This window comes from Carex rostrata, chromosome 30 (assembly GCF_964058835.1).
Source record: "Carex rostrata chromosome 30, lpCarRost1.2, whole genome shotgun sequence".
NCBI lineage: Eukaryota > Viridiplantae > Streptophyta > Magnoliopsida > Poales > Cyperaceae > Carex > Carex rostrata.
In genome coordinates this window covers 2,109,194-2,133,912 of record NC_135947.1, presented here as the reverse complement: position 1 = coordinate 2,133,912, position 24,719 = coordinate 2,109,194, and the positions used below count along the sequence as shown (strand labels likewise).

The 24,719-nt window shown below is 33.7% G+C and overlaps 1 protein-coding gene and 2 long non-coding RNA genes across 3 annotated transcripts in view; all 3 read right to left on the bottom strand.

Annotated features, from left to right (window-relative positions):
* Positions 1 to 2,975, bottom strand: part of LOC144547060 (uncharacterized) — a 32,751-nt gene extending 29,776 nt beyond the window's left edge. Inside the window, exon 1 of the long non-coding RNA XR_013508982.1 lies at positions 2,679 to 2,975. This is a non-coding gene — a long non-coding RNA (uncharacterized LOC144547060). The remainder of the gene's footprint in view (positions 1 to 2,678) is intronic.
* Positions 2,976 to 4,501: 1,526 nt separating this feature from the next.
* LOC144546619 (agamous-like MADS-box protein AGL104) lies at positions 4,502 to 6,073 on the bottom strand. Its single transcript, XM_078295160.1, has 5 exons — positions 5,770 to 6,073; positions 5,272 to 5,361; positions 5,109 to 5,145; positions 4,657 to 4,718; positions 4,502 to 4,508 (listed from the first exon to the last, which is right to left on the bottom strand). Exons 1-5 carry the CDS (start codon positions 5,952 to 5,954, stop codon positions 4,502 to 4,504), a joined length of 381 nt encoding a protein of 126 aa, XP_078151286.1. The 5' UTR covers positions 5,955 to 6,073.
* A 9,214-nt stretch (positions 6,074 to 15,287) lies between these two features.
* LOC144546700 (uncharacterized) lies at positions 15,288 to 16,652 on the bottom strand. The gene is made up of 3 exons (XR_013508861.1): positions 16,606 to 16,652; positions 16,013 to 16,069; positions 15,288 to 15,353 (listed from the first exon to the last, which is right to left on the bottom strand). It is a non-coding gene; the product is annotated as an uncharacterized LOC144546700 (long non-coding RNA).
* Positions 16,653 to 24,719: the final 8,067 nt, after the last annotated feature.

Here is a 24,719-nt window from a genome sequence, read left to right as displayed (position 1 = left end):
ACTGGTCGCGCCGCATATGATCCCAGTGCCGCGCCGCATATGATCCTAGTGCCTGTAGACCGCGCGCCGCACCCGTGGAACGCGCCTCTGGACCACGCACGGCACCTGCGGACCGAGCCTGTGCACCGCGCACCCTTTTTCTTTTTTTTTGCTGAAGGCGGGATTTGAACCCAGTTGGGTTCTATTGGTGTCAAAATTCTTACCACTACACTAGAGTTCACATGTGTTATCTTGTAGATAAAAATAATATTTAACTATTTTTAACTACAAATTTGATTTAAATTATCTCTCCTCCTTATTAAGGAGCTTAATGATTTATACTACATAATTTGCTCCCGTTGCTGTGCACGGGCACGATTACTAGTACTTATTTTAATACTTTTCAAGTGTTTCTACAATGTATTATCAATATTAACTTCCATTCTATGCTAATATTGTATATGTAGGGTCTAGGTGCGGATTTTATCGAATCAAATGGGGATGAACTTTCCAAGCACTCCTCAATGCGCAATCTGAAAAAAAGGTGGCAATATGTCTAGGTGCTGACATTGAGTGGTTCGGGGAAGAAAGGCTGAACCACCAGCCCTTTTGTGATAATGGGGTGTTGTAAACCATTATCACATAAAAATAGTATCTTGCAGCTATAAAAGGTTGCCTATATTTGTAGATTTTTTTAGAGATGGTTATAGAAACAAGTTATTTATAATTATGTGGTTGCAATCTTTTTTGGTCTGTTGTTTCAAGGAAAACTTGAATTTACTATAAAGATTAATGATAATTAAAATGTTACTCTCTATGTTTTATTATGTTGTTGTTCTTATTATTTTTGAATGTGTAATGTAAAAGATTTCTTCGTTTGCTATGGGTTGGTATGAAATTGGTATGGGGTGAATTATAGAATTGGGTCTGAATTTTTTTTTTTTGGAATGACAACTTTTTGCATCGAAAAATCAATAAAAATATGGGGTAATACATTCCATGCAAAAGGTCCAAATGATATCCTTGCAAATAACCAGGTGGGGCCCACCTTCTTTACCCATGCAACTAGTAGGTTAATTACCCATGCAACTACTCACTACTCTATCCTTGCAAATACTCTATGGGGCCCACACTCCTAACCATGCAACTACTTCCTGCATCGGATTTGTTTCATGGGTAATGTAATATTATGCGAAAATATATTTAGTTGAGATAAAGTATATATATATAATGAGATATTTATAAACAAATATTTGAAATTTAGAATTGACACAAGTATATTGGTAAATGCATCTCTCATGAGTATATTGGTTTCAACGGCTTGAATTCGTTGTTTGAAGTCTATTAAATATATTTTTGAGAAAGATAGCACAATGCGTCACTATGCTCCAAATAGCACGCTAGCCTTTCCCGAAAATAATCATATGATAATGTTGGCCTATTCATGGCCTTTTGTTATTTTGTTTTATATTTTATATTTAGTGGAAGAGAGAGATAAAAGAGAAGAACTCTTATGCATAAATTTTATTCTATTATATGTTGAGGTACTCATACAAATGACATACCTCATATTTATTGGCAATATGGTGACCTTTTACAAACCCAAGAACATAAATATAATTAAATACAACACAAATACCAAGTGTATGAATTGCACTCTCCAACATGACCCTTGAAAACATAAACAATTAATATATCTAAAAATACCAAATACATTCATCTAACCATTTGACTAATTGATCCATTTAATTTTTTTTTCCTATGTCCAAAAACATTAATTTCAACAAGATAATACTTAAAATAATAACTATATTTTTTTTTCTTTTTCCAGGCCCTAATTAAAATGGTTTTGGCTCTGGCCAATAAGGAGTCTTAACATCTACAGTTGACTTGCTGAAGTACTGATTGTCACCATCTTCAAGAGATTGCTATTGAAAAATGGGAAAAAAAAAAACATCATGAATAATGATATGACTAGTTTTTTGTAGGTTGAGTTTTTCGTAGATTGGAATACAGTAAAAAGAGTATATGTATTAGATGAGAATAAATTTATTGCTGGACTTGTGTTTTCTATTTTTCTAATTTAATGATTTACAAAATATTTTAATTCCAACACGAAAATTACGGAACTTGTTCTTCAAATCTTTCCAATCCGTGAAATATTAATAGTAGATATTAATATGGTAAACAGTTTAAATGATTGTTAGTTGTTTCGTACCTGAAACATTGGTAACGGTGGGAATGTGGCCAAAGATTGGGTGCTAGTAGTAGTAGAACTACCGGTTGTTCGCCAAGTCTGCTGCCCTGAATTGACTTGAGTTCTCTCATAAGCAATTGGATGTCGCATTGGATTGTTTATTTCTGTCATAACTCTATTATTGAAGTGCAATGTTGGACTAACAAATAAGAATACAAAAAAGTTCATATTAGGCAAGATCGGTATTAGTAAAACTTGTATCATTTGAGATATTCATGATCTAAATATAATTAATGAAATTGATATGCAGTACAAATGGATCAAATTCAACTTTATATGTTGCATACGGTGATGGTAGGGAAACATACTTTTGATATTTAGACACTTCATTCTGACTATTCCAATTCGATTGCCTCCTTTCCAACTTCATACCAATATTTCCTTCAAATGGTGGTTGCAAAAAGATTTTTTCTTTGTCTGCCTTTGTCTGTTGGCGGAATACAGATTTATGTTGCACGAATGAAGAAGAAATTCCTTCTTGGTATGGCTGCATTTGCACTTTTCCTTGGGTTGTTGGCAGCAATGTACTGTTTTGAGGTAGCACCTACATACCATTTTAGAGAGTATTACATATTATTGTTAGTAAAGATCATTACACTTTCTGTGATATGAGAAGAGATGTTTTTATTTGGTGTCTAACTCTCTTTTGATTTTGCTCAAAATAATGTAGGTTCAAAGTCCTACATGCATAATCTCAATGAATAATCTCGAAATTAATATCATACATGAATTGAATGCATTACAACATTAAGCAATATAAATAACGTACCGATGGTGGAAACACTGATGCATTCATTTTTGATGAATTTCTTATCAATTGCTTCTGACATACAAAAAAAATTTCAGTGTTAGCTAATTGCTTTAGTTTTGGTTGAGTATATATATTGATAATTAAAATGCCAAATCAATTGGTCTGACAATATTTTTTTCGTCATTTGACTGTACACATGCATTATAGCATAAACATAAAACTATCTGTCCTAGTGTATAGCACAATTCGTGACTAATTAATAAATGTAAAATCTCAGCTCAAATTGCAAAAACATGACATAAAAGAATAGAAAAAACTGAAAAAAATATACTTAATTCTTTTAAGGCTTGTTGGAACAATTAATTGTCAACCCATTATGAAAATTTTAAAACATTGACAAATACAATACAAAGAATTAAGACTTTTCTAATGCAACATCAACTCTGTATAAAATAATTCAACAATAATTATTAATCGTTTACCTTTCTATCAGAAATTTGATTGCGGACTTGCATCAACCTCCACTCACGTTGATCAAGCTCTTGGATTGTCTCACGTTTTCGCATGTCACCAAATAAGATCCTTAGAAAATAAAAGATTGTCATTTTTTTAGTGTAGTCGATCGAGGACTCAATTGCATGACCACTGATAATCCAGGTTTGTCTCGAATTTATTTATTTTTGTTATAATTTATCTGATTTATTTTTCAGAATTTTGATTTACAAAATTTTGTTAATTTTATAGCCCTCATTAATGAATTGTGCATACAATTTTCAACACTTTGTTCTCTTGCGAGGCCAAAAGTTGACTTATTAAATCGCTATATCTAACATTGCATATATTAAGACAAGTGAATTTATTTTATATCACACTAATGAAGTAGCAACTAACCTCATAATGCCTTTCAAATCTTCATATCTGCCATGTAAATTCATCACCTCTTCATTACGATCCTACAAAAATATTCATGTATGTCATAAAGAATAAATATTATTAGTTGGTGTATGGCTTGTCTCTTTACAATTTTAATAATGCGTAAAGAATTTTGTAGTGTTTATTATCTTTGCAGTTTTTTGTTCTTTTTCCTTTTCAATTGGTTGTGATTATTTTTCAGGTCTATAAACTCTACAGTATGATTATAACAGGTTTTATATTGTGGTGTGATAAAGAAATTATAAAAAAGATATAATTCGATCATGTCTCATTTTATGCTCCCTGGTAGGAGAAATAACATTTGTAATAGAGCATATACCTTTATCCTCGAATCCCCGTTGCTTTCAGACAAATTGGAAGTTGAGCTTGCTTGATTACTACTGAATATTAAAACAAATACTTTAATTTAAAGTTGAAAGTAAATAATTAAATGCAATTAATTCTGATCATATATAATTGAAAAGATATAATTAATTGGAAGGAAAAAAAAACAGCCTTGAAAAGAAAACAAAACCTGAAAAATTTATATTATGCGTTAAATTATTAAAAGAAGTCATAAAAATGAGATATAATAACTAACATTATAACCTATGTTTGACTTTTTTTTTATAATACGCATAGATTTTATTAACGAATATTTTGAATGTCGCCAATAATTAATGTTATAGTGTATTTCATGGCTTTGGATATATTTTTGTTGAGAAGAAAGTTTTAAAAAAGTACGGGGCATATATACCTGGATGCTTGTGTAACTTTGTCTGCTTGAGCTTTGAGTTCCTCCAGTATTGAAATCAGATGCTGCATTGATAGAATTGAAATATCTCTTATGAGAGAAAAACTGTTTATTTATTTATGAAATTATAAATTAATTATTGGTTTTTTAAATATTATATATCATTAAAGTCATTGGTGGTTTTGTAACAATCTATCTATTGATCGAAAATATACATATAGCCTCATAACATGGATTAATTGATAGGCACCATCATGACAGTAAAATAATACTCATGTATTATCATTAAAAAAAAAAACATTTACAAGGTCACAATAAAATATTTCTTAAAACATGAAATAATGCATTGAAGTACTAGCTACTTGGTTGTATATATATAAAAAAAAAATCATTATGTTGTAATTCACTTAATTATGCAAGATGTATGGAATACAAAATAAACAAATCTTAATTACCTCTTTGTTTGGGATAACCCCACTGTAAACTCCATCTCTAAGTACCATCCAAAAAAATAAAAAAAAGCCATAAAACAAACCAAACAAACAAATGTTTAATAATAAAATTTAAAACAATTTTCAGAAAACAATAAAATAATGTAAAATTTTGTTAAAATTGTACTTTCTGTCCTTTAGTTGTTCCTTTAGTTGTTCCTCAGCTTTCTTCTCTTGTTCTTCATATCTAAGATATCTGATCAGTACATCCTCAATCCTATAGCATATATAACTTAAAACTATTAGTACAGCTTCTCTGGATCAGACCGCCTAAACCTGGATATTGTATTATGTAACTAATGCAACAAAATATTGACAATAACATAGTTGCTAGAAATACCAGGTTTACAAGCCTCTTGCAAGTATCAAAGGAAAACATAATACATAAAAAAAGAATCCCATCACGTAAAAGTATTATACTGACAATTAAACTAATTAATTGCAATACTTTATTTGAATATTACTGGAATTACAGAAGCATAAATACTTAAAAAAATATTGCTTCAATATGTCTTGAGAAAAAAAATTCAGTTAGAGCTTTATGCTGAAGATTGCACAACGCACACAACAGCAAAAATGTGAAGATGATGAATCATGTTTTCAAAGAATAATGAATAATTAGTACCTCCGAGGACGCGAGAAGTTGCTTAACTTGCCAGAAGGAGAAAACATGATGAGTGCAACATCAATATCACATAAAACTGAGAGCTCATATGCCTTCTTGATGAGGCCGGAGCGTCGTTTCGAGAAGGTGACCTGACGGGTGGTTTTATCCGCTATCCTTTTTATGGGAACCTTATTTCTCCCCATTTTTCTCTTAGAGAGTTAGAGTAATGGAATGCAAACTAGAGTTTAGAAAGATATGTATTGGAAAAGAAAGATATGACGTCAAAGGAAGAAGTAAGATGACAAAGGGTTATAGAGAGACAGCAGAGCGATTGTTGCTTTATATGAGGATTTAGAGAGGAATGAGAGGAGCCTAGGGTTTCTCGTTGACAGGGCCAGGGGTAACTTTAGGTCGGGTCAGACTCAGACCTAATACAAGTTGGATCAATATTTTCTCCAATACTTCCGTATAAATAGAAGAATAATCAGATTTTGGGTAAAGCTAGTTTTATATTTAGACAAGTGTTTTTTTTAAGGTTACAAGTTATAAAGATTAATGACATTTATATCGGATCGGATTGGACCAATCCTGAACTATTTTAATTTAAATCCTAAAACATAAACTATTTTATTATGAGTCGCTGCCAGAAGTCCCGTATCTCGAGAACAGCGAATTTGTGATCCTTTGATGCAGTCATTGTGTAGCAATCTGTGTGGAATGGGAGTTATTTCAATTTTAAGTAAGGTTTATAGATTTTTTTTTTTGAAGGGCAAAGGTTTATAGATTTTTTTTGTTTGAAGGGTAAAGGTTTAAAGATTTAATACCGTATGTACACATTATAGTATATATAGGTGAGTAGAGTTTTATTTCCTGTCTAATTATCAAATTGATCAACATGACGAATGAATTGTGTAGTTTACTCATTAATATTTTGTTTATGAAAAAATTGCACAAGTACGTGTGCAGGTGTAGTGTGTAATCATATATATTAAGAATTTCTGAAATAATAAGTTTTCAATTTTCATTTTGTGATTCAATTAATGAACTTATAATTAATGCACATCCTACTTTGAAGTATCAGGCTTCATTAATTTTTTTTTAATAATATAATATTTTTTGTTCAATTTAAATTAAAAAGAAAGAAAAGAAGACGTTTTATTCATGTGAAAGACAAAATGTGGTGCTTTACCCGCTACACAGAGCATAACACAAAAATGGTATAGGCTTGTGCATGGCCCCGTGAATCTGCTTCTCTCTGCTCTCATTGGAGGTCACCTTCGAGAAACTAGCTAGTCTATTTCTCGCTTTCCTAATTTTGTCCCGTTTTATCTCCAAATCGTAATTGACAGATAATAATATATGCTACTGTGTACTGTCTACTTAGCATCTAGCAGGGATGCGAAATTTGTGGAACTATTTCGAGCAAATGTTTTTTTTTTGCTTATTAATAAGAAGTTTATATATTTGGAGCCCAGTTATTTTTTGGTATGTGGAACATTGGAACTTCGAAAATAATGCAATGAATTGAACAAGGAAGTAAAATATTATTTAAATCCGATAAGTACAGATCTTCTTAAGAAGAACTATTTAAATTTAGTTATGCTAATTTTAGTTTCACAAAGGTGTAGAAATTAATTAAGGAGTACCCTTCTAGCTTCGTATGAATGTACTAAGGAAACCTATTCTTAGGTAGTTTCAATACTTGTTATTTAAAACGAATATCAGTTCCTTGAATGTCGGCATGTTAAAAAAAGTGAAATTCAGACTGCTATTAAATTGTATCGTGTTGGTTCCCAACCGATTTTTTGTACTAAACACTCGTGGCAACACATTTGTGCAAATGACTTATTATTGGACACATTCAAGGTTTTCCAATTTGCTAGACCTATGCACTCAAAGATTAATTTGATAATTCCAAGTACAATATATCATTCAAAAAGCAAGCGATTACAAGCGCCATCGGCCCATCTGTTGATAACTAGGCCTAATCCATAGAGTTGTGCACGTTAGGGTCAGTCGTGTTAAAACCATGTTTATTCATATCCAACGCTTTCTCCTTCTTCATAAAACTAATATCACCTAAGCTTCCTGGGATCAGAGGAGGATCCAGGACTTGAATTTAGAGGAGTTGGATCTCTCGGATTACCTGAAAGACAGAGCTGAGATTGATGCCTGGTTCTGATTCTTCTAACCCTGGCTCTTCTTCCTTTGCCAGTTACACTATGGCTGCTTGCTCTACATACTCTAGTAGTTTATTGGATATTGTTGTTAGTATGTTAGTCTGTTGTTAATCTGTGATTTGTAATATGCCTTATTACTCTAAGCTCTATGTTAGGTACCATAATCGTTGGCAGTTTTCTGACCATTATAGGGTTTACTTTAGTTGATTAGGATTTTTTGTACGATGGAATTTCTATTCCATTGGTTATTGTATGAACTGTTTTTGTTTCTATAAAAAAAAACACCAATAGCACCTCCGTAAGGTGGTTGCATTGACTGTTTTAATTCTTTTGTTTGTCAGTTATAGGGCTTCCAATTTTTGCACCAGAGGGAAACAAGTTTCTTCCCTGTGCTGTTGCTTTGCTGCATGTAAATATAATACCATTTTAGTATGCACATACATGATAAAAGAATCCCGCAAAACGCATTGTTCCTATAAACTCAGTTCACAAAGTCATGTATTTGTGAACTCATCAATATATCTGTGCAATAATTAAAATGTGTCTTTTAAAAGACAAATTCAAACCACTATCTTCTTTTTCTCTCTCTCTCTCTCTTTTTTTTTTTTTGTGAGAAGCATGGTAGTTGCTGTCAGCGTACAGAAAAATTAAATTACAAGATACACATTCACATCATCCACGTGAAACCCAGAAATAGTAAGCTATGTCCTGGCCACTAATGCAAATCAAACTTGACATCCTCTCTACAAAATTTAACCTAGAATTTATTTTTGATCCTTAACTCCACTGTGAGATGAGTTCCTCAGAAAATCGTTTAATTTCTTTACCATCATAAGAACCATATCGTGTAAAGGAAGCATGTCGCCCATTCTTTCTTTTTCATCACTCCAATATTACTAGCAACCCTCCAAAAATTACCACATATCTATTGCATTGAGTCTCCAAGCAACATTAAACGACAATCTAGTAACGCATTCATTGTTCTCCAAACTCTTTGAACATAGGAGCAAGTAACCAACAAGTGAATATATAGTCAAATTGATCACATTAAAAACATCTCATATCACACATCATACCCCTCTTGACCATAACATCATGGGTTAAAATACACTCTCTAATCACCAAAAATCCAAAAAATTTAGTTATCATTGCTGCGTTGTAATCCCCAAATGAAATTGTGTCTCCATCAGACCTTTCCACCAAATGTCATAAATATATATATATATATATATATATATATATATATATATATATATATATATATAGTTAGCTGAGTATGTACCATTTGAATTCCAGCGCCAAAGCAGATGATCCTTTTATTGTGAGAGTACAATCGGCATATCAGCATGCATACCTGTTGAGAAATAGGATCTAGGATCTCAGATTAATAATCATCATAGATCTAGAAATAGAAGGCTAGGATTAAATCAAGGAAGTAAAGGGGCCTCCTTCCATATATTCAACAAATAGGTATACTGTACATAGGTACAAGGTACAAACGGTAACAAAACAGTAGCTTAGATGTTTGTAATATATATAGGAATGGTAACAGTGTAAAGAAGAAAAAAAAATGAAATAATTATTTTCTCAAAATAATCTCTCCTCAGAAATTGCATAAATTCAACATGGTATCAGAGCATCAGTCTCTGTGACCGAAAAAATCTCTTCCAAATTCTTACCAGCAAAACTGGTATATACACAAGCAAAATCAAAACCCATAAACAGAAGTCTAGCACGTCAAAGAGATGGTTTCAGAGGGGCAGCATTCGAAAGAAGCCACCAATACCTCAAAACTCACAAACTCATTGCTCAACGGCCAAAACTATCTCTCATGGGCAAGTGCCGCAAGATTATCTCTCAGTGGAAGAGAGGTTTTAGAATTCATCACAGGAGAGTCTGTAAAGCCGGTTCCAAAAAAGAAAGATGAGGCAACTGAGGCCGAAAAAAAGGCAAGAAAACAGTGGCAATCTAAGAATGACAGAGTCATGACATGGATCATGCAATCCATGGAGCCGAGTGTTTCAGAAATATTCCTTGGCCATGAAACAGCTTTCTCACTGTGGGAAGGCATAAAAACGATGTATGACCGACAAAACAACAATTCCCACATTTATCGATTAAAACTAGAAATCCAGCAAGAACAACAAGGGTCAAGGAGTAATATAGAGTACCTGGGTGCTCTTCAAAAGAAATGGCATGAACTTCGAGTTTATCGGCCACCCATACCAGATCCAATAGCCATTCAGAGAGAAGAAGAAGATAAAATCTTCCAATATCTCGCGGGTCTCAATCCAAGCTATGAAGCCGTGAAATCACAACTTCTTTTAACAACTTCCCTTCCCTCCTTTGCTCAAATTACCACCATGGTGGAGCAAGAAGAAAGCCGACGGCTTGCTATGAGTGGTCCACAAGTCGGTGGCAGCGAGGGACACGAGACTCATAGCTTTGCCACAAAAAACCCCAATTTCGGAAAAAACCCTAACTTCCCAAATTACTCAAACCGATCAAGTATCAAGGGAGATAGATGCTCTCACTGCAAAAAGGAGGGTCACCAAGCCGAAAAATGCTATTTTCTTCACCCACATCTCAGGCCGAAGTGGTGGGATTCAAAGAGGGGAGGGGGAGACGTGAAAATGGCGGACTGGAATGAAGGGAAGAAGAGAAAGAAAGGGACTGAGTCGCGTGGGGGTTTTTCTGCTCAAACTGAACCCAACCGGCCAATAAAAATGATTGGTTCAAGTGAACCAGGGTCTAACCCAGATGGCGCTGGCGGGTCAAGCGGGTCAGATCCGATGCAGCAGTTTTTTGAGCAGTTCTCTGTGTGGTTCTCCAAGAAAAATTCAAACAACACTTGTGGTATTGTCTCTAACTCAAATTATTTAAATTTGTATAATCAAATAATTATAGATAGCGGTGCCACTGACCATATGTTTGGAAATAAAGACCTTACAAATTTAGACATGGCAAAAAATAATCAATTTGTATTAGTGGCCAACGGTATGAAAGCACAAATTAATGGTGTAGGAGAAATTGATATTTTTAACAAAAAAATTCATAATGTTCTATATCTTGATACATTCCCTATAAATCTAATTTCCGTAAAAAAACTAACATATGAGTTTAATTGTGACGTAATTTTCTCATATAAAAATGTTATCTTTCAGGACCGGAAAACCGGGAGGAAGATTGGGGAAGGTTTTCTTGAAAATGGACACTATCTCTTGAATTTACAAGAATTAAACGTTTGTGCTTCCGCTAAATCTATTAACCAAGACATTTGGCATAAGAGGCTTGGGCATCCTTCCAACAAGATTTTAAATAGTGCACTAGATTTTTCATTTTCAAATTGTGTCAATTGTGATATATGCAAGTTGGCAAAACAAACAAAGCTTCCTTTTTTCCATTCAAATAGCAAAAGTGAAGCATTGTTTGATTTAGTTCACTCCGATGTATGGGGTCCGGCCCCAATTAACTCTTATAATGGATTCAAATATTTTGTTATATTTATTGATGATTTTTCTAGAACTACTTGGTTGTATTTATTAAAATCAAAAGATGAGGTTTTCAATTGCTTTCAAGAATTTCTATGTCTCATAGAAAATCAATTTGATGCAAAACTTAAAATGTTTAGATCAGATAATGGAACGGAATTTGTAAACAAAAATTTCACAATGTTTTTTAAAGAAAAAGGAATCATACATCAAACTACTTGCATAAACACTCCCGAGCAAAATGGAGTGTCGGAAAAAAAAAATAGACATCTATTGGAAATGACACGTGCATTACTATTTCAAAATAATGTTCCAAAAAAATTTTGGTCGGATGCCATCCTTTGCGCCACTCATTTAATAAATAGATTACCAAGCGTTATTTTACAAAATAAAAGTCCAATGGAAATCCTTTACCAACGAAAAATTAATTTTGATTATCTAAGAGTATTTGGTTGCGTATGCTTTGTAAAAATTAAAAGAAAAGATAAATTTGACTATATGTCAACCAAAACCATTTTTTGGGATATTCCTCATTTAAAAAGGGATATAAGTGTTATGATCCTATAACAAAAAAATTATTTACGTCTAGAGACGTTATATTTTGTGAAGATAAGCCATATTTCAAAACAATGGAAATGAGTGAGACACCACATGCAAGTGACCAAATAAATTTGGAACCAACGGTACTACCTCATGTAAATGACCAATTAGTTACACAAGATAATGACCAAGAGGTTGAGACAAGTGTTGTTGAAGAAACAATAGAAAATATTGAAACCAATGATAATGAGATAGAAGAAAATCAAGAAGTTAGACGGTCCATAAGAACACCAATACCGTCCACTAGACTTAGAGACTATGAGACCTATACGGTGCAATACCCTATACAAGAATTCATATCATATAAAAATATTTCTTCTTCTTATAATGCATTTCTCACCTCCATTGAGAGAACACTAGAACCAAATAACTACCAAGAAGCCATAATTGATCCGGTATGGTGTGGTGCCATGAAGGAAGAACTAAGAGCTCTTGAAAAAAATGGGACATGGGTAATTGTACAATTACCAAAAAACAAAAAACTCGTTGGTTGCAAATGGGTATACAAAACCAAATATAATAGTGATGGTACCATAGAACGGTACAAGGCTAGATTAGTTGCCAAAGGGTATACTCAAACATATGGAATAGATTACAATGAAACCTTTGCCCCGGTAGCTAAAATGAATACCGTTAGAATTTTATTTTCTATTGCGACGAATAACAATTGGAATTTGTACCAAATGGATGTAAAAAACGCCTTTCTTCAAGGAACACTTGAAGAAGAGGTATATATGAACCTACCACCCGGCCATAAATTGGAAAACAATTCTAATTTAGTTTGTAGGTTAAATAAATCGATTTATGGATTGAAGCAATCTCCACGGGCATGGTATGGAAAACTTAGCTCTTATTTAATTTCTTACAAGTTTAAAATTTGTAGTGCCGATCATTCATTATTTATTAAAAATGATGGAGAAAATATAACCCTTGTACTAGTATATGTAGATGATATTATAGTTACCGGAAATAACGTAGAAGAAATTAAAAGAGTTAAAAGCCAATTAAAGGAAAAATTTGACATCAAAGACCTTGGATATTTAAAATATTTTCTAGGAATAGAGGTAGCACATTCAAAATTGGGACTCTTCATCTCCCAAAGAAAGTATACTTTAGACCTCTTAAAGGAAACCGGTAAATTAGGATGCAAACCAATCTCTACCCCAATTGATAACCGGCATAAATTAAATGATGAGGATGGTGAACCAATTAAAGACATAAACCAATTTCAAAGGCTAGTTGGAAAGCTAATTTATCTAACGGTCACCCGTCCGGATATTTCTTTTTCCGTAAGCCAAATTAGTAGATTCATGCACTCACCAAGAACTCCACACCTAGAGGCAATAAATAGAATTTTAAGGTATTTAAAGAAAAATCCCGGCAAGGAAATTTGGATGAAAAACAATAATTCTAATATCATATGTGGCTATTCCGATGCAGATTGGGCTGGAAGTTTTGATAGAAAATCCACTACCGGCTTTTGCACATTTGTAGGCGGAAATTTAGTCACATGGAAAAGCAAGAAACAAAACGTTGTGGCACGATCTAGCGCGGAGGCGGAATATCGTGCCATGGCGTCAACCGCATGCGAATTAACTTGGATAAAACATCTACTCAAAGAAATAGGCATTGCTTGTGATCAACCAATGAAGATGTATTGTGATAATAACTCCGCAAGACATATCGCATCGAATCCGGTATTCCACGAGCGAACCAAACATATAGAAGTGGATTGTCACTTCATTAGAGAAAAAGTTCAAGCAAAGGAAATAGAAACACCATACGTTAAGAGTGAAGATCAACTAGCGGATATCCTCACCAAAGGCTTGGACCCGAGTTCATTTGAAAAAATTTCAAGCAAGCTAGGATTGTATGATATATACATTCCAAGCTTGAGGGGGAGTGTTGAGAAATAGGATCTAGGATCTCAGATTAATAATCATCATAGATCTAGAAATAGAAGGCTAGGATTAAATCAAGGAAGTAAAGGGGCCTCCTTGCATATATTCAACAAATAGGTATACTGTACATAGGTACAAGGTACAAACGGTAACAAAACAGTAGCTTAGATGTTTGTAATATATATAGGAATGATAACAGTGTAAAGAAGAAAAAAAATAAAATAATTGTTTTCTCAAAATAATCTCTCCTCAGAAATTGCATAAATTCAACAATACCCTATGCAATAGCAGCAAACAATGCAGATCCTCACTTAGTGAACAGGTTTGGAGTAGGTGTCTTTTACCCTTCTGATCGGTTTTCCTAACCAATTGTCGTACCAGAATGTGGAGATTGTTTTTCCATCTCCTATACTCCACCTCACACTCCAATGAAATAATTATTTAATTTTAATGAGATTTTTCCAAATAAAAAATAAATAAGAACCTCGAACCACCCAAAAATCGGGCCCATTTGTTGGCTCCATTTTTCTTAGTCTCGTGATTACCATTGTCCAAGGCTATCTCTTTGAGTAAACAGTATGAACCACCATCGTAATAACAAAGATAGATTTCGAAGTTCTAAGTTTGCTACTCCCATACCTCCACAATATTGCTTTGATAAGCACACTGTCGATCAATTTAAAAGAGGGATGCCATTCCCTGACCCTTCAGCTTTGCCCCACGGAAATTTGCACCGAATCTAATCGATTCAATTTAGTACTCATTTGGAAGAGCAAAATATATATGTGATAAATAGGGATGGATTAGAGAACTGTATTTACCAACTGTTAGCACCCTCCCCTTATATCAATTTAATTAGATCGCCATCCATCTAAACTCTTTTCCAACTTCTCCAATAATGGGATAAAATCACTTCTAGGCTCTAGCCGGCTTCTTATTAATTGTAAGTAACAAGACAATGCATTAATTTGGATTGTAATAATATACATAAAATCATTTATATAACACTAAGAGGTTGAAAGATCAATAAACAAAATTTATTTCAATTGAACTGTAGATGGTTGACCTCTGATCTTCTGTCAAACAAATATAATTTTATGCCCAAGTATTGCTATATATATGATGCGAAACAGGATCAAAGATTTGAAATTTATCATTTGAATCAATGAGGAAAAAAAAAGTAATTTACATAGCATAACTTTTGTTTTTTTCACCATTCACATGAAAGTACATATTTTACATATATTATATCTGACATAAAATAATATGAGAAAATGTAATGTCCCCCGGGCTACAGTTCTCCAAAAATCCTCTTGTATAAAAGCCTTCCCTTTTTAGCCTAGTTCTGACCCGTCTTTGCTTCCAAATAATATACCTCTGCAATAGGCTAAGAAGAGAGTTGATGTTGCTGACCTGCTCAACAAATAATTCTGCAAGAAAAATCATGTCAGTTTACTAACTTGAACCGTGACCAGCTATGTCAAAGACACAAAGTGACCATTAAAAAGCATCTCATAAAAGAGCCATTAGGATATGAAATAGGTATAGTAGTGTATTATAAGGATATGTCGGTATTATATTTTTATTGTTTTATGTTGGTTCTACGTACGATCATTTATGCAATATTAAAAATTAATCATCACTATGTAGGATAGCTTCTTCAAAAATGTTACCAACAAACCTATTATAACAAGTTGAGACAATTATATGGCTTTACTTTCCAAACATGATGCATATCAACATTAAGGGTTCCTCTCAACTTTGAAACTTTGTGTCACCACAAGTATGGAAGAATATTATCTTAAGAAAGATTGCTGATCACCTCACCTATATTTGTTTTGAAATATGTAGGATTCCTTCCTAAAAATACAGAAAACTTGTTTAATTCAAGGTTTCTTGCTTTTACTTCAAAATGTTTGGGAAGCATACTTGCAAAATTAACAATTTTTGTTTTCTATAGACAAAACTCTGATTATAATTGGGATATTGAAAAGTTATGAGAGTTAAATATTATTTTAGAGAAATTTCACAAGAGAAGGGCTATTTGCCCACTATGAAAAAAATTAAAATCTCTATGAGAGCAGCTAACCTTAGAATATTCTTCAAGGAATTAAGTTGGTTCTCAAGTTTAATCACCTCTTGTCCTCTTCACGAATATCCTACAAATTGCATAAAGCAAACCCTGATTTACAGTAACTGACCTTTGATACAAATAACCCTTCATGAATATCCTGCATTAGATCACATTTTTATTAAATACAAACTACAAAGTACCCACTGGCTATTCAGCTATTGATTAAAAATTCTTTTGCTGTCTAACCTGGACATTATAATGAATAGCAATAATATCCCCGGTTTTGGAGAAATCCCAGAACTATGCCTAAAATCTGAACTTTCATTTCAGGCAAAATTTTTGAATGGATGGGTTCAAATTTCTTAATTCTTTTGAAAGAAAGGATATCCTTTCCATCTTTGTAAAATTCACTTTAGACAAAAAAAAGAAACTTGTTTTAAAAGGGCAAATACATTGGTATAAATCAATCAATTCCAACCACCAAAAAGCTCAGGGAAAACAGGAAGGGGGAAGCGGGTTTGCAAATGTCCTAATTGTGTTGTGGTACTGGTACATGAGTAACCTTGTTAGCAATGTAAATAGTAGCAGCACAAAATGTACCATGGCACTTTACCTCAGAATCCCAACAAATTATCAGCAAATTGGAAGTCTTCATGGTGGCTACAACATTTAAAGAGAGAAAATATATAAGACAAATATTCAAAATTGATTTGATTTAAAAAAAAAAATTGAATAGTTGAAACAAAATTAAAAAAATGAAAATGAAAATTGTCATTAGTTAGATGATCTGGAGTACACATTTAACTACCATGTATTGATTATTTTTTTGTAAAGAAAATGTTCATTAGTTTTGTTAAGTTATTTGAATGTAAAATTGATTATTTTTTTCCTTGTTTTATGATCAAAATGCATATATACATATTTGGCTGCTTCTCTGGCCATATCTTGCGTTTTGAGGTATACCAATAGAACCTGCATTCAATAAAAAAATTCATTAATTAATAAGCAAATGTAGAAAATAGTGTCTCTAATGTTTATCGCATGAAGTTATAAGATATAGTTCGAATATTTTTTTTTTTTATAAAACATCAGAAAAAAAATTGCATTAATACAATCTTGATAAAACACCTCAATATTGAGGCGTGGCACTTCACTAATACAGTTAGTTATTTATTTATTTATTTTTTTTAAAAAAGGGGCACGAATGACAAAAAAAAGGACTACCAACCTCCTTGTTTTGGTTGGCATGCCGGATCTGAAAAAAAAAAGTTCCAAAAGAATAGAGGAGAAATATTTGATTGATCATGACAATTAAAAGAGAAACTTTAAAAGAAATATTATTATATGAGAGAAATATATAAGGTGAATAAGTTAATACAATTCTGTGCAGCTAAGAAATTTTATTAGCAAATCCACAATGGTAATCAATAAAGGAAAGTTTAAGAAATAATGTATCGAGAAATGCGAGAATAGCGAGAACAGCGAGAATAGTGTTGTTCCGATCCATCCAAACATACTGAGGAACAGCGAGAATAGCGTTGTTCTCGCTGTTCTCGCTATTCCTACAAAAAGTTGGAATAGCAAACGTACTCTCTCAAATGTTCAATTGCTGTTCTCGCTATTCTAAATGTTAAATCCAAACAACATTCCGAATAGCTTTGAGTTAGCGCTATTTTTAAATAGTAGCTATTATAGCTATTCTTAACCTACTATTCTCAATAGTAGCTATTCTAGCTATTCTCTAGTGCATCCAAACGTAGATAAATGGGTCAATTTGCCAGTATAAGAGAAATGCAGTTAGCACACAATCAATGTCGCTCAAGACCAAAATCACGTAGGTCTTTTAAGGAGATCAGAGCATCTTTTTTAATAGACAATTTGTTGTGGGTCATTCTCTGTCTCTCCTGAATATTCATGTAGCAAAAATTTTGGGTGTTTTGAAATGGATTACAGAAATATAGAAAATGAAATGTACGCGTTGCTGAAATAAAAGAGGGAGGATGAGAGCTAAATAAGCAGAACAAATAGATTGTCGCATGCCTAATTTTTACACAGAAATGATGATTCCTTATCAATTTAGTACATCTAAATTCATGCATAATCTATCTATGGGGATCGCAAAGCAAGTCTACAATAAATTCAATAATCGATTAACAAATTAATTTACTATATAAAACGGCTTAATTGCTTATTCCAAATTCACAGGATTTACCTCAACTAATAAGAAATGTAATTTGTTACGAGCTTAATTTGCTGAGAGTATATGAAATTTTACTGTTTCAATATATGTGAGATGCTTGTGATCGGTACTACGGTACTAGTTCTTTACCATTAGAGAATATGAATTCAGATTTTTTTTTTTTTGCTTGATAAATGATTTTATGTGATGCATTGATTCTCTTTTCCCCATTTCGGGCTTGATGTGAACTCTGATATATAATCATGACTATAAGGGCAATCACTTCGCCTGAGCTTGTTTTTTAATCTTTCTAAACTCTCTCTTTGCTCCTATCGGCACTAATATATTTGTCGGTGCCAATGCTATATTTTTGCATTCTTGAACTAAATGTTGATGTGTGAGGTGCTGGTTTCAAAGATTTTCTACATTGTCTGATTTTTGCAGTTCGTAAATTGCCATTGTCAGATGGTCTTTAGTGAAAAATCAATAATTAATATTGCACCTGCTTGGCTCTCGGACTGCTGAGAAACTAAATGTAGTATTTGAGAGATGCGACTTTTACTCTATGGGCCGGCGGCCCGCTTTTTTTATAATCAAGGGTACGAAAAGAATTAAATTTATGACAGGAAAACTTAATTACAATCAATTTTTTTTCCTGGAAAGAATTTATACTTAAAATAAAAAAAATTAAATCATCAGAAAACAGATCAGCTCACAGAAGAGACCGAATTAATAAACTAGTTTCTTTGGAGCATGCATGGTGTTAATTTTTACAATTATATGAATAAAAATTAATTGAATATAAAGAAGTATGTAACTATTTTAGTATTAACCAATGAATTAATGTTACCGAAATGTGAAGATTATAGTATTACATAACAGATTGTTTTTAGTTGAATATCGAAAGAAAATTAGCAATTCATAAAATCTTATTGTATATGTATTGCAAGTTATTTTGTTTCAATCTGATTTCCGAGGGGTTTATTAGTAAAACGGCCTTTGGCGTTCTCTATTGGTACATGTTGTGTACTAAGTATACAAACAAGTGATACTAATGCATAGACTAAAAATGCTTACAAAAATTATAAAGGTTTTAAATAATTATAGAGATTATTTGTATTATTGTACAAGTTAATGATATTTATAAAACTGAATTATGTTATTGCAATTATGCTGGAGGTTACGAGTTTAATATTTCAAGATTTTGGCTAAAACTCTTAATGTTGCATGAATTCATTGTTATATATAAGTATAATTGAAATTTTAGAAAGATTTTAATTTTAGAAAGCATTGTTTTTTTAGCTCAAAATAAAAGGGTACTAAGTAATTTCTAAATTGCGCTATATACACATAAAGAGTTCATTTAATTGAATTTGACTTTTGAAATATTTATTGATAAAAGGGGCTTTAGGTTCTCTATTGATACCGATTGTGTACCAATGAATACTTACAGGGGAATATAATTAATAAGGTTATTGTGAGTAATTTAATTACATTATATCCTGTGATAATCTAAATTGTTCCCCACAAGCCGACCTTAGAGTCGGAAAACCTTTCAAATACGCATAGAACCGAACCCAAGCATCCGTAGGGAATAATAGTACCGGTATGCGGCTCTGCTCCACAGGGTGGTCTATACCGTATGCAGTAGAGATAGTACCGTATACGGGGCCTTATGCGGTAGTGACAGAAGGTCGTATACGGGTAGACATGAGTACCATAAATATGTATTGAGATAATTAGAAGAAATTCATCCAAATCCTTAAAGGCTCCCTAAACATGGTTTACAGCAATTAGCATCTTCACCTATACCTTTACCAAAGTAAATTGTAAAATCAAACTGCACCTATTATTATTATAAGTATTATTTTATTTTATTTTATAAGTATACATGCTACCCAATTAAACTTGAAGAACCTAGACAAGTGCTAAAGTTGTTGAACTACTCAGATCTATCCCTATGGATTGGCACCCGACATTACTACATGGTAGGATTATGCGCTTCTAATCCGACATAGTAGAATTAGGGTAACCAAGTATATATTTATATATACAAAAAGTTAGAAGTCTCATTTAGAGTCATCACCTATTGTCTTACCATCTGAAGATACTACTAGAGTGCTCCAAACACCTTCAATTAGAATATTTTATTAGGGTTGCAAATACCCTATTATATTGCCATATAGAGACACTACTAGAATACTCCCAAACACTTTCAATTGGAGTGTTGTTTTAGGATTGTAAATTTCCTATTATCTTGCCATCTTGAGACACTACTAGAGTGCTCCAAACACCTTCAATTGGAATGTTGTATTAGGGTTGTAAATTACCCTTTTATCTTGTCATCTAGAGACAAAAGTAGAGTGCTCCAAACACCTTCACTTGGAGTGTTGCATTAGGGTCGTAAATACCATATTATCTTGTCATCTTGAGACACCACTAGAGTGCTCCAAACACCTTTAATTGGAGGATTGTATTAGGGTTGTAAATGCATCTTGCCATTTGGAGACCCTACTAGAGTGCTCCAAACACCTTCAATTGGAGTGTTGTATTAAGGTTGTAAATACCCTATTATCTTGCCATAAGGAGACACTACACGAGTGCTTCAAAAGCCTTTAATTAGAGTGTTGTATTCGGGTTATAAATGCCTTGTCATATAGAGACACTAGAGTGCTCTATACACCTTCAATTGGAGTTATGTATTAGGGTTGTAAATTCCCTCTTATCCGACCATCTAGAGACCCTACTATAGTGCTCTAAACAACTTCAATTGGAGTGACCCTACTATAGTACTCCAAACAACTTCAATTGGAGTGTTGTATTAGAGTTGTAAATGCCTTATTATCTTGTTATTTGGCGACATTACAAAAGTGCTCCAAACACCTTCAATTGGAGTGTTGTATTAGGGTAGTTAAATTTCTTATTATCTTGTCATATAGAAACACGACTAGAGTGCTCCAAACACCTTCAATTGTAGTGTTTTATTAAGGCTGTAAATGTTTTATTATTTTGCTATATAGAGACACTACTAGAGTACTCCAAACACTCGAGCAAGATAATAGGGCATTTACAACCCTAACACAACACTCCAATTAAAGGTGTTTGGAGCACTTTAGTAGTGTCTCCAGATGGCAAGATAATACAACATTTACAACCCTGAAGCAACCCTCCAATTGATGGTGTTTGGAGCACTCTAGTTATGTCTCAATTTGGCAAGATAATAGGGCCATTGCAACCCTACTACAACACTCCAATTGAAGGTGTTTGGAGCACTCTAGTAGTGTCTCTATATGACAAGATAATAGGGTATTTACAGCCCTAATAAAACACTCTAATTGAAGGTGTTTGGAGCACTCTAGTCGTGTCTCTATATGGCAAGATAATAAAGCATTTACAACCCGAATACAACACTCTCATTGAAGTTGTTTGGAACACTCTAGTAGGCTCCAATTAGTAGGATAATAAGGCATTTACAACCCTAATAGAGAAATCTAATTGAAGGTGTTTGGAGCACTCTAGTACGGTCTTCAGATGATAGGACAAGAGCACATTTACAACCCTAATACAACACTCCGATTGAAGGTGTTCGGAGCACTCTAGTAGTGTCTTTAGATGGCAAGATAATAGGGCATTTACAACCCTAATACAACACTCTAATTGAAGTTGTTTGGAGCACTCTAGTAGGGTCTCTATATGGCAAGATAATAAGACATTTACAACCCTAATAGAGAACTCCAATTGAAGGTGTTTGGAGTACTCGAGTAGTGTGTCCATATAACAAAATAATAAGGCATTTACAATGCCAATACAATAGTCCAATTGAATGTGCTTAGAGCACTCCAGTAGTATCTTTACATGACAAGATAATAGGGCATGTAATAGGGCATTTACAACTTTAATACAACACTCTAATTGATAGTGTTTGGAGCACTAGTAATGTCTTCAGATGGCAATATAATATGGCATTTACAACTTTAATACAACACTCCAACTGATAGTGTTTGGACCACTATAGTAGTGTCTCTATATGGTAAAATAATAGGACATTTTATAACCCTCATACAACACTCCAATTAAAGATGTTTGAAGCACTCGTCTAGTCTCCTTATGGCAAGATAATAGGGCATTAACAACCCCAATACAACACTCCAATTGAAGGTGTTTGGAGCACTCTAGTTGTGTCTCTATATGGCAAGATAAAATGGTATTTACAACCCTAAGACAACACTCCAATTGACGGTGTTTGGAGCACTCTAGTCATGTCTCCAGATAGCAAGATCATAGGGCATTTACAACCCTAATAAAACATTATAATTGAAGTTACTTGGAGCACTCTAGTATGGTCTCCAGATGGCAGGATAATAGGACATTTACATCCCTAATAGAGAACTCCAATTGAGAGTGTTTGGTGCACTCGAGTAGTATGTCCATATAACAAGATAATATTGCATTTACAACCCTAATACAACACTCCTTTTGTAGGTGTTTGGAACACTCTAGTAGTGTCTCTATATGACAAGATAATAGGGCGTTTACAATCGAAATACAACGCTTTTTACAATCCTATAAAAACATTGCAAGTAAAGGTGTTTTGACCACCCTAGTTGTGTCTGTAGATGGCACAATATTAAGGCATTTACAACCCTAATACAACACTCCAATGTAAGTTGTTTGGAGCACTCTAGTAGTGTCACCGCATGGCAACATAATAGGGCATTTACAACCCTAATACAACACTCCAATTGAAGGTGTTTGGAGGACACTTGTAGTGTCCCCAAATGAGAAAATAATAGAGCATTCACAACTCTAATACAACACTCCAATCAAAGGTGTTTGGAGCACTCTAGTTATCTCTCTAGATGGCATGATAATATTAACAACTCTAATACAACTCTCCAATTGAAGGTATTTGGAGCACTCTAGTAGTGTCTCTCTCTATGGCAAGATAATAGGGCATTCACAACCCTAATGCAATAATCCAATTGAAGCATTTTGGAGCAGTCTAGTAGTGTCTCCCGATGACAAGATAGTATGCCATTTACAACTCTAATACAACACTCCAATTGAAGGTGTTTGGAGCACTTTAGTAGTGTCTCTAAATGGCATGATATTATGGTATTTAAAAATCTAATACAACACTGCAACTGAAGGTGTTTGGAGCTCTCTATAAGTGTCTCTTTATGGCAAGATAATAGGGCATTTACAACCAAATAAAACACTTTAGTTGAAGGTGTTGGGAGCACTCTGGTTGTGTCTCTATATGGCAAGATAAAAAGGTTTTTACAACCCTAGTACAACACTTCAATTGAAGGTGTTTGGAGCACTCTAGTATTGTCTCCAGATAGCGGGATAATAGGGCATTTACAACCCTAATACAACACTCCAACTGATGGTGTTTGCACCACTCTTGTTGTGTCTCTAGATGGCAAGATAATAGGACATTTCCAACCCTAATACAACACTCCAATTAAAGGTGTTTGATGCACTCGTGTAGTGTCTCCAAATGACAAGATAATTGGACATTTACAACCCTAATGGAACACTCCAATTGAAGGTGTTCGGAGGACCCTAGTAGTGTCTATAGATGGCAAGATAATAGGAATAGGGTATTTACAACCCTAATACAACACTCCAATTGAAAGTGTTTGGAGCACTCTAGTAGTGCCTCCAGATGGCAAGATAAGAGAGCATTTACAACTCAAGTACAACACTCCAACTGATGGTGTTTAGAACACTCTTGTTGTGCCTCTAGATGACAAGATAATAGGACATTTCCAACTCTAATTCAACAATCCAATTAAATGTGTTTAAGAACACATGTAGTGCCTCCATATGACAAGATAATATGGCATTTACAACCCTAATACAACACTCCAAATGATGGTGTTTGGAGCACTCTAGTAGTGTCTCTATATGGCAAGATAATTGGGCATTTACAACCCTAATACAACACTCCAATTAAAGGTGTTTGGGGAACTCTAGTAGTGTTTCCACATGACAAGATAATAGTGTATTTATAGCCCAGATACAACTCTCCAATTGAAGAGGTTTGGACCACTCTAGTAGGGTACCCAGTTGGTAGGATAATAGGGTATTTACAACCCTAATACAACTTTCCAAATGTTGGTGTTTGGACCACAATAGTAGTGTCTCTAGTTGGCAAGATAATAGCACATTTACAACCCTAATACAACACTCCAATTAAAGGTGTTTGAAGCACTCGTGTAGTGTCTCCATATAACATGATAATAGGGCATTCACAACCCTAATGGAACGCTCCAATTGAAGGTGTTTGGAGCACTCTAGTAGTGTGTTTAGATGGCAAGATAATAGGGTATTTACAACCCTAATACAACACCCCAATTGAAGGTGTTTGGAGCACTCTTGTCGTGTCTCTATACGACAAATTAACAAGGCATTTACAACTCTCATACAACACTCCAATTGAAGGTGTTTGGCGCACTATAGTAGTGCCTCCAGATGGCAAGATAAGAGGGCATTTACAACCCTAATACAACGCTCCCACTGATGGTGTTTCCAGCG